Here is a 12135-nt window from a genome sequence, read left to right as displayed (position 1 = left end):
CCATTACATGAGGTTCAAAGTTAAGTACAGTGGAACCTTGGATTACGAGCACAATTTGTTCCACAACAGAAACAGAAAAGATTTTATCAGAAAAATATACAAGAAATCTCTCTAATGACACTTGATTAAGCCAAACACTAACGGAATCACTGCTGTAAAGTAAAAATAAAACAAATTAACCTGCACTTTATATTTGAAAAGATTTGCCACAGAGCAGTGTTTCTGTGTAGAGCATAAAGAAAGAGTGTGTGTGTGTGTGTCTGTGAAGGCGAAAGTAGGAGGTGTGTGTGTGTGTGTGTGTGTGTGTGCACTAAGACCCAGCAGGGGAGACAAAACCTGCAGGACAGGAAAGAAAAAACATTGTCTCAGTTGTGATCACCTGACGCTCGGCATCAAAACAAGAAGCGTATGCGTGATACATGATACTCGGTACTTGTAAACCAAGACTTGTTCATTTTCCAAGTCAAACCTTGGAGGAAAATAAAGAAAAAGACCTTAGTAATTTGCAAAACATCGAGGGCTTTAAAACATCATGACATGTAGTAATATTGAGTATCAAAATTATTACTTTGTTTAAGTGAGTGAAGTCAGAGTCAAACTGGTTCTCAAAACACTTATTAGCCCACATGAACAAGTGTCAAATTAGACACACTGAAAAGCATGAAGGCTGTGTGAAAGCACACGCTGATATATCCTGTGAGTGTAACTTCATCATTACACTTCTACCTGCAATAAGCCTTCAACCTCCAATCCAAGCGCTTCTTCTCTTCACCTCACTCTCTAACTAACTCGCACTTGTTTCCTCCATCACAAGTCAAAAGGCAAAAAAGCTGACAGGCACAGATAAAGGAGGTATTTTTCCAGGCTACAAATTAAAGTTGAAAAAGAAATCATTAGAATGAATAAAGGAATAAGGATTGGTGTACAATTCCATTTGGACTAAGCCTCAATTTTCTAAGACAGCAGTTACAGCCATATGGAAACTGCACACGTCCCACTAAGACATCCTCTCTTCAGGGCCAAGTAGAGGTGGACAGAGTATCCAGGAACAAGCAGATTATGTGCTCATATTAGCTTTTTTTTCTTTTTTTTTGGATGTGTCAGAAGGTTGGGATGCAAGGAAAAAAAATTGCTGACTTGTGCAATATAAAAGCATTCACTTATTATGTATGTTTAAATGTAATGCACTTTACAGGGTGTTGCCACATCATGATGCTGTAACTAGTGCAAGCTTTTCATTATAGATTCCAGAAAGCTACACACCTCAACTGAGCTGCAATCTGCAGGCAGAGAAGACCAAACTTATCTTTTCAGAATTCTTAAAATTCCAGTATGTCGAAATCCTGATGAAACTGGTGAGCGAAATTAATTTAGTATGTGTTGTCACCTTGCGATTTAATGTGTCAATCTTCTACAAGGGTGAGAGAAAACACCAAATAATTAAGCACATTCAGAGATGGTTTTCTGCTTACTGCTGTTGTAAAGAGTGGCAATCTGAATTACATTAACCTTCCCGTCAGCTTGAACCAATCTTCTCTGAACTCTCTTATCAATACCTTTATCTGCAGAACTGTCTCTTACCAGATGTTCTTTTCTCTTTCCATTCTGTCTAAACTCAAGTGACAATTGTGAATAGAAAAACCCAGTGGATAAGGAGTTTCGAAAACACTCATACCAGCCCAACACCACCAACCACGAGGCAAAGGCGCTAAGATCATATCATATTTATTAGAGATGGGGGGAAAAGAATCAATTTTCAGTTTGATCGGCCATGACTGGTGATCATGCAACAGAAACACATTTTTATGGCATTACATTACCAAACGTTGCAAACACTAAAGAAAAGCCAATCAGCCCTTTTTTTATCCAAACTTTGCAAGCAAATTAGTCTCAAAACCCACTTGTTACTTAGACTAATTAAAAAAACATTAGTTAATGCTTTTGGTCTGCATCAGTGTGACTTGATGCATTGTGCTACTGCCACAGGAGAGGTCAGGTATACAGGAGTTTGTTATACAGTAGTCGAATGTGTGTATAGTTGTATTCAAAAGAGCCGTGCTGGTTGCAACATTTAATGTTTTTATAAAATGCATTCTTGCCTGTGCATCTTTCTTGTGGTAAAACAATAAAAAAAATCGTCCATTTAAGGAGTAGGCTGGGTCAGACTGGCTGTTTAACAGAGTATGGCTGTGTGAGGTCTTCTGAGCATCTTGTTGTAACAGTATTTCATCACAAGCCATCACACTTCACTGACCGGCAACACACACTTACTCCACAACAATGACAAACCAGCTGCTCTGTGTGTTAGCATGCATGTGTGTTTGTGCGTATGCCCTCTCTGGGGTGTTAAGGACTCCTCCCCACAGTTGCATTGATACCCCCAGCAGAACCCTAATAAATACTCTCTCCTCCCTTTCACATCCCCCAGTGACACCACCCACAATGCTACTCTTGGGGCAGATGGGAGCCATAATAAACATTAAACCCTGAGTGATAGGATTCTCCACGCTGCCTTCCGAAAATCAGTTCCACAAGCCCCCTACCACAGTGGGAAGGTAAATAAGAGCAGAGAAAAGAGAATGATTGCATAAGAAGCAAAAGAAAATCAAAAAGCAGAATAGATGGATGAGTCAACAGGGAATACATCTGCAGAGACTTCGCAGTTTCGCAGAGACTGAAACGTGCCAAATTGCATCAAATACTTATTGATAAAGACTTCTACGATTTAAAATTTCTGCATGACCAAAACTATATAAGCTGCTAATCCTCACACAATTATTTTACCCACCATCAGTTTCAGATATACATAAATGTATGCATGCCTAATCTTCAGAAACTGGTCAGGAATTTCCTTTGAAGCTAAAAAAAAAAAAAAAAAACAGCTAGAAATATGAGAAAAAGAGATTTGCATGGCCCCAAAATGTCACATGGTCCCAGCAGGATGTGTGGACCCCTAAAGAGTTGTTCCGCAATGCTTTCTGAATGCATATTAAAACCACGGGGGGGCTGTGGCCACAATGGTATGAGTTACAGAAACTCCACAGACTCCAGTGCTCCCTGGGAAGATGGTAGCTGAGAGAATGTTTTAATATCCCATATAAACCTTTAAACACTTATTTAGTTACTCATCTTAAAGCCCATTACTCAGTAACTATCATGAATGCTTCAGAAACTAACAGAAGAATGTAGTTTAGGAGATTCACTTGTAGATGTAATTCGATAGAACACAGTGGAATATAGGGGAAAAACAAGCTGATGACGCTCTGCATGAATTCTGGAAAACAACAACAACAACAACAACAAAAAAAGTTTGGGGTTTTTCTGACCATAACATCTATTGACAATGCTACATACTTTAAAAGCTGATTTAACAAACACAACTGACTTAGTTTGCCTAAAGACGTCTAAAACCATCTAAAAGTAATTTTCTTACAGAGTGAATGTTCGTAGTGAAGCCATGAAAAAAGACAGTTTGTTCTCAGACGCTAGCTCTGGTGCTGTCACATCAACAACAAACAGAAGAGTGATTGCATACTCTGGAATTGTAGTCAACAGGACAGAACTGACTGAATTAATCAACTGAATTAATTTCTCTACTAAAGTGAGAACAGACATAGATCAGATGAGTGAAGAGACGATGATGAGGCTCGTAGTTAGACTCATCCGGTTGATGTTAGCAGTCAAAGTTATAATCCTATAAATTTAACATTAGCATTTTTTTTTCCAAAAACAGATTATGATCTAAATGAGCTTTATTCTGATTTATGTTCAGGATATTTTTTTAATTGTGAAATCATTAATTGCTTTTAAAAATGTAAAACTGTATTAAGCGTTACGTTTTGTTTTTTTCTTGCATGAAGGGGTAATCTTGACGAGGCAGCTGTTTTCTAAAGAACACTTAGCTATCTTTACTAGCCAGGCTAAGAACTTTAAGTGTTATGTCTCTGGATTTCCTTTAAAGATTATCGGATCGAGTCGACCTGTTTATGATACGCTTCTCCTTCCACCATCTTTATTTTCCCTGAGAACTCTGTTGCACTCCCCCGCTGGCCAGCTTTCATATTATCTTTGCTCTCCGTTCTTGGGTACACATGCGTATTTACACTCTCCGATACAGCAGGTGGCAGTATGCACCTACTTGGCTTGTTAGCTGCCATTAAACTTAAGACAAAAAAATAAAAAGGAAAATAACTTTCGCATTATGCCTAATATTATTGATATTTGAAAAAAAAATGTCAAGAGCAACTGTGTAGTTCAAAGTATGAGATTACAGTGTGCTATGCAATAGACAGATTTCGGAAGAAGACTGACAGCACTGATGATTTCGCATCTAAACAGCCATCTACGTCAATCTCAGGTACGATTGGCTTTCATATCTGACAGGTCCGTGCCTGAGTAGTAGATCATTCTTGAGACCACCTTTTCCAGGGTACTTGTGTATGGTTACCAAACGCAGAACGGTTGTCTTCTAGCTGATTAAAATGAACCAGACTTATCGTATGTCTGTGAGCATTTCACGAGTGCTTTACAATGCCAGGGGATTAGGGCTATTCACAGGCAGGTCTGTGTGTGTCTGCGTGTGTGAGACGGGCTAAGCAAATCGATAAAAATGTATAAAATAAAAATGTACCATTTTTAAATAATAAAAAAGAAGACTAGTATGTGGAGGTCAAAGTTGATACTGTGTCGAGCCAAAACAAATAAATCAGTGTATAGGACAAACACTGTGTGCCGCTACAACTCTATAAATCAAGCTTACACTGAGGGGTTTATTCGATTAATCGATTAGCACCCTAATAATATATTGTAGAAAATGTTCACATTTGACCAGACAATCTTCCCAAGCCACAAGACATAGAGTAAAATAAGCTGAAATGATGCATAGGTTAATATAAGCACAGAAATTTATTAGGTCAGGGCGTAATGAACAAAGCCATCCCTGACAGTGATTGTTCCAGCATGCCTACATCGCCTGCTGAGCAGTTTGGATCCACCTCTCAATCAAAATCAGTCTATCAAGCATATCAGAACAATTAAAAGCAGCAGACACATGCCTCACCAGAATGAGGAGAGACATGCTCGTTCTCATGAGTTAATGAGTTTGAGGTGGATGTAATTAGGACGTGCAGTGATCTGCGTGTGTTGACAGGTGCCGAGGCAGTTCCGCTAAATTCCTTTAAAGCTGCTAAGACAAGACAGAATCCCAGCCCAAGACAAACTAAGGCTGGCTCGACTGTATGCTGCATTACTCGCTGCACTGTGACTGTAGTTTCCTACTGCGACTGCGAGTCAAACAGTTTTTCTTTGTTCAGACTGAAGTTATTAAGTTGGCTGACGCTACTGAAAAATAGTGCAAGAGAAGCTGTAAAAAGGCCTGTCATAACTACAGTGCTGGAGAAAGAATGCAAACTTTCACATGCCAGCTCCAGGCGCTATTGTTCAGTGGAGGCTGAATAGAAGTGTGACTACGAAAAGAGAACAGAGGCCAAGTAAATACACACATATACACTCACACACACACACACACACAGACATAAAAACTCGATCTCTCAGAAGTGAAGAGTGCAAGCTCACCCCCTCACCCCACGCACAGTGGCAGAGAAGGAGCCTCTTCCAGCCCTTCCATTCAAGTAGGGCACAAAGCCACCCCACTGAGTCATTCTTCTGTAGACCCTGTCACTCTCCACCCATCTGACCCTCCTCCCACACACACACACACACACACACACACGCACACACACGCACACACCACCCATCTGCCGTAAACCCTAGCTGGGGTGAAGAGTCTCCTTCTCTTCTTTTCTTATTCATCCATGCCCTGCTCATCTTCACTTCATTAAAATCTTCTCCTTTTCTTTCCCGTCATTCACCCCTCAACCTACCCCTTTAACTCACTGTGTCCTCAACAGCATCCTGTTTCTCAACTCTTCTCCTGTTTGTCTCATGCCTGTGTTCTTTGCCTAGTGAGTAAGTGTGTGGTCTTTGTGTTGGCTCTAATAACAGCCGTCGCTCATTCAGACAGACCTTTGAGCCTAATAAAGGACGAATATAAAAAGATTAGTTTTAGCATCAGATTAAACAGCTCATGTCATTTATAAGTCCTTTTTTTCCTCAAAAAGATGGCAATAAAAAATATGAAAAACTGCAAGCAGTAGAATTTCAAGATATTTTTTTAGCTTTCCTTTTCTCTTAACTACTTCTCTCTCTCTCTCTTTCCCTCTACCTACCCATCTGTCTCTCTCTACTTTCTCGCAACGTTGTTTGCTGCAGATTTATTATAGCACACGATATGTACAGTATTGGCAAAGCATTAAAGGTGTCCACCAATAATAAGTGGAGCTCTAGCCATCGACGGGAGCCTTAATAAAAACATCTCCTCCCAACGATCTACTCATCAGTTACTAACCTTCACTCTTTCGCTATGTCTTTCTTTTTTTCCCTCCTCACCTCCCGGAGTGAGCCAGAGACTTAATGATGCTTGAATACCACTGCTTCTCACTTCTCACTTCCTCTCCTTCTATATCTCAGGCTTTTTTTAAAATAAAGGATATTTAAAAACCAAACTGGCATCATCTCAATCCATCTATCTCACATTATATTTTAGCTCTTCTCCACTCTTGTTCAAGTGTGTCATCATTAAAGCTTCTGTATCATATGTGTATATGCATTTACATATGGACCATTTACCACAAAGGTCTGTCCTATTGACTTCTAATCTAATGCTATAAGGTGTTGGTGTCAAGAAAAGGTAATTACCATGATGGATTTACGTCTTACATTTAAATTGGTTGTGGTGGATAAGCGCTTACAGCCCTGGGTAATTTTTTTAGAGGTCTGCGAGTTTGAATCCCCAAATCCTTGTCCTTGCACATGAACCACACATGGACTTGCACATGCATGAAATCAACTGGAATTCACTTTGGATAAATGCATCTGTTTAATAAGTATATGGAAATGCAAAAACAAAACAAACAAACAAAAATAACACCTGCTAATAAGAAATCATACATGTGTGACGTGCTTCCTAGAGAACAGACACATATACTCACTTACACTCTGGTTGCCATGTAAAAGGCTGAAAGAGTCGTAAACAGATTTAAAATATTAACAAGGGCCACTTTGCACTGATGAATAATACAGGATTGGAGAGTGAGTAGGATGCCAGTGATCGCCAATACCCTCCTCCCTTCCATTTCTCTCTCCCAAAGCTCCCATTAAACTAATGCACAGCCAGCATTGCAAGTTGTACTCCCTACTAGTCTGCTCACAATCTCTCTCTCTCTCTCTCTCTCTGTCTCGCTTCGCCTATCTCTCCATCTCTGCGCTCTTCATTTCCTTCAATCTTCACTTCCCTTGAACATTCTGTTTGACCAGTTCTATTTACTTTGTAAGTTCTCATCTTCCCTCTTCTATGAACCTGTCTCTCAGAGCCCAACAATTCTTCTCTGCAAAACTGCACTGTACTTATAATGGACAACAATGCATTCTGCTCACACTTGACAATTCTTCTTTGAGCAGTTTGAGGAGAAAAAAATAAATAAAACAGTTTTTATCACATAGTTAACCCGAAGCACCTTTATAACCTGGAGCGCTACAGTGCAACTCGTATAACCCTTACAGGGAAGAATGGACATGTTCTCTGAAACGATAATGCAGAAGACATGAGGACACACTCCAGGGCTCTTCCTTCAGAGGTGGAAAAATTGGCAAAAATATTATAGCACGATGATATGCTGGAGATACATATCATGATATTAGATTAGCTGAGGTTAAAATTAACACACACATGCACACACCTACACTACCAGTCAAACGTTTGGATTTAAATTTCATGATCTTTCCTAAATTTTATTTCTTTCTACATTGTAAAACAATGCTGAAAGCATCAAAAAAATATGCAAAAATCTCCTTCGAACAGTTGATCTTGAAATGTGTCTGCTACTTATACACTGTAAAGCCTTCATAACAGCTCTAATTAGTGGTGCTGTTTGTTAATTGGTGATTTTTAAAGCTGGTAACCCTAAATAAACTTCTCCTCTACAACAGAGGTAAGTTTTGGTCTTGCCTTCCTGAGATGGTCTGCACGAGAGACAGTTTTATCATAGTGCTTGACAAGTTTTGCAAATACATGTGACAATACTGTTATTGCAAGAACTATTCCAGAAAGGCTGTCCTTGATGTCATAAAATAACAACTGATTGTTGTTTTCACTTAATTACCAAATTCCAAATGTGTTATTTCATAGTTTAGAACAAATACAATATTGTTCTAGAATATAGAAAAGAAATCCAAACTTTTGTACTGTATACACACACATTGGGCAAAACAGCAGATCTTCAATAATAAAAATGCATGAATTATATAATTTACTGTAAAATAAAAAGAACAAAAACGACAGACATTGACGTATACATTTACACTAACTAGCCAAATACCTAACACTCGCTACCCTTATAGTTATTTCTATAGTTATTTATTTTTATGTGCCTCAATGCTTATTTTAACCAAACACTCTGACCCTTCCTCTCTCACTCAGCTTACTTACTCTTGTCTAAACACCAGGCACTTACAAGCACTACTCTACGATTAAAATCTACTGTTCTCTAATTTCCGCTTAAGAACATACATGTACAAAAACATACACACACAAAACATGCATGCACATACACACTTCTTTTATCTGCTTCCCTTGAACTTGAATATTTCCTCTCTCTCTCTCTCTCTCTCTCTTTCACACACACACACACACACACACATGAGTGATGGGACTGATGGGGTAGAGGAACCAGACATGGGTTCCCGGCAGTCTAGGTAATTAATGTGTGTGTCAACACTAAGGCCGCAGTTTCATAGAGGAAATCTGAGCTTAGCACACACACACACACACACACACACACACACACACACACACACATGCAGAAGGAGAAAGGAAAAATAAAGGGACAGAACAGACAGTGGTAGGTTATCTGTCTCGACTATGATGCTGTATAGACTGAAATAAGTGTTGGCGTCCCTGTCACACTGATGAACCCACAGAGTTGCACCTGACAAGACAGCTCTGCTCTCAAAACCCTGACCTGAACAAGAACCCATTGCTTTGGGCTTTTCTTGTTCCATACAAATAAATTCTGTTTTAAACAACGCCCTTCCTATTTACCATAAGCAGCTTTTCTAGGTTGGCTGCTCACAGCTGGGGAGTTGCACAAACTGCTCCAATTAAACATGTCTTATGATAATCTAATGACAAGGCAAACGCTAAAAAGTGATCAGTAACAACTAATTTGTTACGGCAGGAAAAAAAAAAACCCTCAGAAACCAACATGTACAACCTCACTTCTCTGCACAGTTCACTTCCAGCTGTCCTAGTTTGACTCTATTCCTAATTGTGCTTCTTTTTTTTTTTCCTGTGCAAACGTGCAGAGAAAGGATGACAGAGGAAGGGTTTTAAATCATTCTGCTTATGTAAGCTTTTGTGAGCACCTAAATATATCACGTACAACAGGTTATAATAATGTAAATGCCATATTCGAGTACCATGTATCATTTTCATACAAAGTTAATAACTTCTAATAAGCCAAGCCTGAATCTATCCTGTTTTCTATATGCATCTTGTTTTATTTTAACGTCATGCCCGAAAAACAATATGCTGGAGGAGCTTATACGGAAAAATATAAATATAAATTTTAAGCAGGTGAAATTTTCTAAAGAGTGTAACAATAAAGGAGTGTCATGAAGCAAGGGAGGGTGACGGATGATTCAATGTGCCCTGAGTAAATAGGGGGCACAAAGGCAACAAAAATTGTCCAAGGTGGGGGGTTCTGCTGCATTAACCTGTCAGGAGGCAAAAAATCTGTTTTGGCACTCCTACTGAGACGTAAATAGATTTTTTTTTTTTTCTGGACCAGCTTGCGTCTCTAATAAAAATGGTAGGAATAAAATTTCTGTATGCATTGGCAGTATTTTTTACTACTCAACCAGGTTTGTAAAAGAAATCCAGATAATGTTGAGGGGAATGTCCAGCCCATGTAACCAGGAGGAGTTGCACATAGTAATTATTATTATTATTATTATTACTATTGTATCCAATCACGGGTTCTCAGCAAGTTTGACTGGTCACTTTAATCAACTTGGTTTAATTAAAACAGCATTAACAAAAGGTATATAATGTTGCATCAGGAATATGAAAACTCTATGGCGAACAAGCAGAAACTCACTCTTCACATTTCAATATTGAAATTCAAATATTTAAATAATTGAATTATGTCCAAAAAAAAAATCTCTCTCTCTTGCTCATTTTTCCACCCCCCCCTACACACACTAACTAACATATAAAACTACCCCAAACATTTCTCCAACATGTAGGCTCTGGATTCAATAGTGCTGAGTAATTAATCGCATTAAAAAAAATTCACAAATTATTTAATTGCAAAAGACTGCAAGTTATTACAGGTAATATATGAACTCTCAGGAACTGTATAAAGTTTGTCAAGAATTTAAGTATTAGTTTATTTCCTCAATATGTTTGAGGTGAATAAATATTGCCAAACATATTCTCTCCACTCACTTGCTGTTGTTGTTTTTTTTCTTGATGTTTAATGTGATGAAAACACCAAGATAAACTTTAATCTGTCTTCATTAAAAAGCTCAGGGAGCACTCAAACTATAACTACGTCCTTAAAATACACTCACACACTGTGGAGTAAGAAGAAAAAGCACTTTATTCAAAAATGTTTTACAGAGAGTGCGTCCCCTTGTTTAACTAAAAACACAGAGTGGCAGAAACAAACAAACAAACAAACAAACTAGGCGTGAACATCATTTACTAGAGAAAAAAACCCTTTTCTAGTGCACACAAAACCCCAAGGCCTGAATAATGACCTCCGTGTAAATGACAGAAGTCACCTGCTTCTCGCTCTTGACATTCTGATAAAGTTGAACACACACACACACACACAAGCCATCCGCTGTTAAACAGGCCTCGAGCGCAGTTTCCCTCGCGAGCTTCCAGCGTCCTGTATTGCTTATCAATCCAGAAACTGCTACTGTACACACGTTTCACCCGCTTCACACAGCAGGGTTTCATATCCGGAACATAACAACACGTCAGATGCTCATGCGAGATAATGAAGTCATGCAGGGTCTTGATTCATAAGGAATTCATTCACACTAATCAGCATTGCCTTTTTTTTTATTATCAAGATTTATGTCGACCAGGGAACCATCTTCCTCAACAAGCCTGTTATTGCTTCTCTTTAGATGAAGAAAATCTATATTTAAGCTAAAACACGTCGATAAGAAAATAATAAGTAAGACGTAAAAAGTGTGTCCAATTGTGAGGCATTTTTACTAATGTGGGGGGGGGGGGGGGTTTGTGTGTAAGTACATTACCTGTCTTGTACACGAAGCTTCCGCCGATGAGCAGCAGCGCGAGGAGCGGCCCGGCAGCTCGCGCGCGCTCTCCCCCCACACACAGCATCTTCCCCAGCTCACGCGGAGCGCACGCGCCGCTCTAGATCTGAAAAGTCTCTTCGGTATTCGCGCCGCTGCACAAGGAAGATATAATTTCCTTAGAATGTGAAATCAAATGTGTTCTTCCGTAGCTGCAAAATCAGTGTGCGTCCTCAAACTTTCACAATACGCTTAAGTTCCGCCGGCAGGGTTTCAGCAGCAAAGGGCATATGCGTAAAGTTCGGCAGATTAAAGAAAAAAAAAAAAAACAGCAACTTCACGACGAGTCTTCCATTTTCATCCACAAGCCAGACCAAATGCGTTCAATTGCAATACACCACTAGAGTTAAAAAAAAAAAAAAAAACACCTTTCTAACTAATAAGAAAACAACGAAGGTGCCGACTGTTATCTGTGAGCGTCCATCCTGCGAGCGCGCGCCGTCTCTCCTGCACGGTGTACACTCGCTCGAGGAGTAAACACGCGCAGAGACTGTGGACTTCCATCTCCCGCTCAGCCAATCAGAGAGCACCTCTGCTCCGCGCGCACGCTGAGGAAGTGAGCGCGAGAGCAGCAGAGAGACGTGCGGGATACAATGAAAGTCTTCTTCAGCGACACGGATCAATTGTTCAGAGTGAGTTCAGAGTGTACAGAATTGTCACCACAAGTATGCATGTTAAAGGAGCCTG

At 39.5% G+C, this 12135-nt stretch overlaps 1 protein-coding gene across 1 annotated transcript in view; it reads right to left on the bottom strand.

The window, feature by feature from the left end:
- unc5b (unc-5 netrin receptor B) overlaps positions 1-11882 on the bottom strand; it is a 73270-nt gene extending 61388 nt beyond the window's left edge. Inside the window, exon 1 of the mRNA XM_053502671.1 lies at positions 11389-11882. Within this exon, the coding sequence (XP_053358646.1) occupies positions 11389-11476 (88 nt within the window). The 5' untranslated portion in view covers positions 11477-11882. The remainder of the gene's footprint in view (positions 1-11388) is intronic.
- Between the last annotated feature and the right edge of the window lie 253 nt (positions 11883-12135).

This window comes from Clarias gariepinus, chromosome 8 (genome assembly GCF_024256425.1).
Source record: "Clarias gariepinus isolate MV-2021 ecotype Netherlands chromosome 8, CGAR_prim_01v2, whole genome shotgun sequence".
In the NCBI taxonomy this organism is placed as follows: Eukaryota; Metazoa; Chordata; class Actinopteri; order Siluriformes; family Clariidae; genus Clarias; species Clarias gariepinus.
The sequence above is the reverse complement of the archived record's forward strand: the minus strand, read 5'-3'. Positions and strand labels throughout refer to the sequence as shown.